The sequence below is a fragment of the Myotis brandtii genome, unplaced genomic scaffold (genome assembly GCF_000412655.1).
Source record: "Myotis brandtii unplaced genomic scaffold, ASM41265v1 scaffold888, whole genome shotgun sequence".
NCBI lineage: Eukaryota > Metazoa > Chordata > Mammalia > Chiroptera > Vespertilionidae > Myotis > Myotis brandtii.
The window spans coordinates 1,023,415-1,024,335 of record NW_005371636.1 but is presented as its reverse complement, the minus strand read 5'-3'; the positions used below and the strand labels follow the sequence as shown (position 1 = coordinate 1,024,335).

The 921-nt window shown below is 63.0% G+C and overlaps 1 protein-coding gene across 1 annotated transcript in view; it reads right to left on the bottom strand.

The window, feature by feature from the left end:
- LOC102251302 overlaps window positions 1-530 on the bottom strand; it is a gene marked incomplete at its 3' end in the record, with an annotated part of 13,905 nt that extends 13,375 nt beyond the window's left edge. Inside the window, exons 1-2 of the mRNA XM_014532357.1 lie at window positions 288-530; window positions 141-205 (exon numbers count right to left, since the gene is read on the bottom strand). Coding sequence (XP_014387843.1) covers window positions 141-205; window positions 288-530 — 308 coding nt within the window. The remainder of the gene's footprint in view (window positions 1-140; window positions 206-287) is intronic.
- Between the last annotated feature and the right edge of the window lie 391 nt (window positions 531-921).

The window sequence follows — 921 nt, the reverse complement described above, 5'->3', positions numbered from 1 at the left end:
TATATATATATATATATATCCCCTCAGGTAAGGATTTTAAAAAATCCAAAACAAAAAAAAACCCCAAGAGCGCAGGAGGCGGCCTGTTTCCTGCTCCCGGCTCAGCTCTCAAAACGAATCGTCCCCAAAGACGCCCTCACCATTTCTCCGGGTCGGAGGAACCGCAGGATGGACTGGTAGGCCTCTCTCTCCGACTGGCGCAATCCTGCAAAGGGACGTCACCCGTCTCCAGGAGCGCGGGGCTCGGCTGCCCCCTGAGACGGCCGGGGAACAGAGCCCCTCCCCACCCTCTGCCCAGGAGCCCCAGGAACCAGCAGGGACCCTGGGGGAGTGGGGACCCCGGCTCTGAGAAGCCGCTCCTCCAGGCCCACGGCCCCGTCGGGACCTCGGAAGCTCAGTGGAAAGATAAGGACGGGGGGCCCTGGTTCGGGGGTTGTGGGCACCAGCGGCCAGGGATGGAAGCGTGGGAAGGGGGAGACCCTGGGGTCACCCCTGCGGCCACAACGCTGCTCCCACACGGGCATTGACATTCTTGAGTGTGAACGGGCTTAAATCCCCGAATCAGCCTGGCCGGCGTGGCTCCGTCTCGGAAGCTCAGTGGAAAGATAAGGACGGGGGGCCCTGGTTCGGGGGTTGTGGGCACCAGCGGCCAGGGATGGAAGCGTGGGAAGGGGGAGACCCTGGGGTCACCCCTGCGGCCACAACGCTGCTCCCACACGGGCATTGACATTCTTGAGTGTGAACGGGCTTAAATCCCCGAATCAGCCTGGCCGGCGTGGCTCCGTGGCTGAGCGTCGACCTATGACCCAGGAGGTCAGGGTTCGATTCCCGGTCAGGGCACACGCCCGGGTTGCGGGCTCTGTCCCCAGTGTGGGGCGTGCAGGAGGCAGCCGATCCGTGATTCTCTCTCATCATGGATGT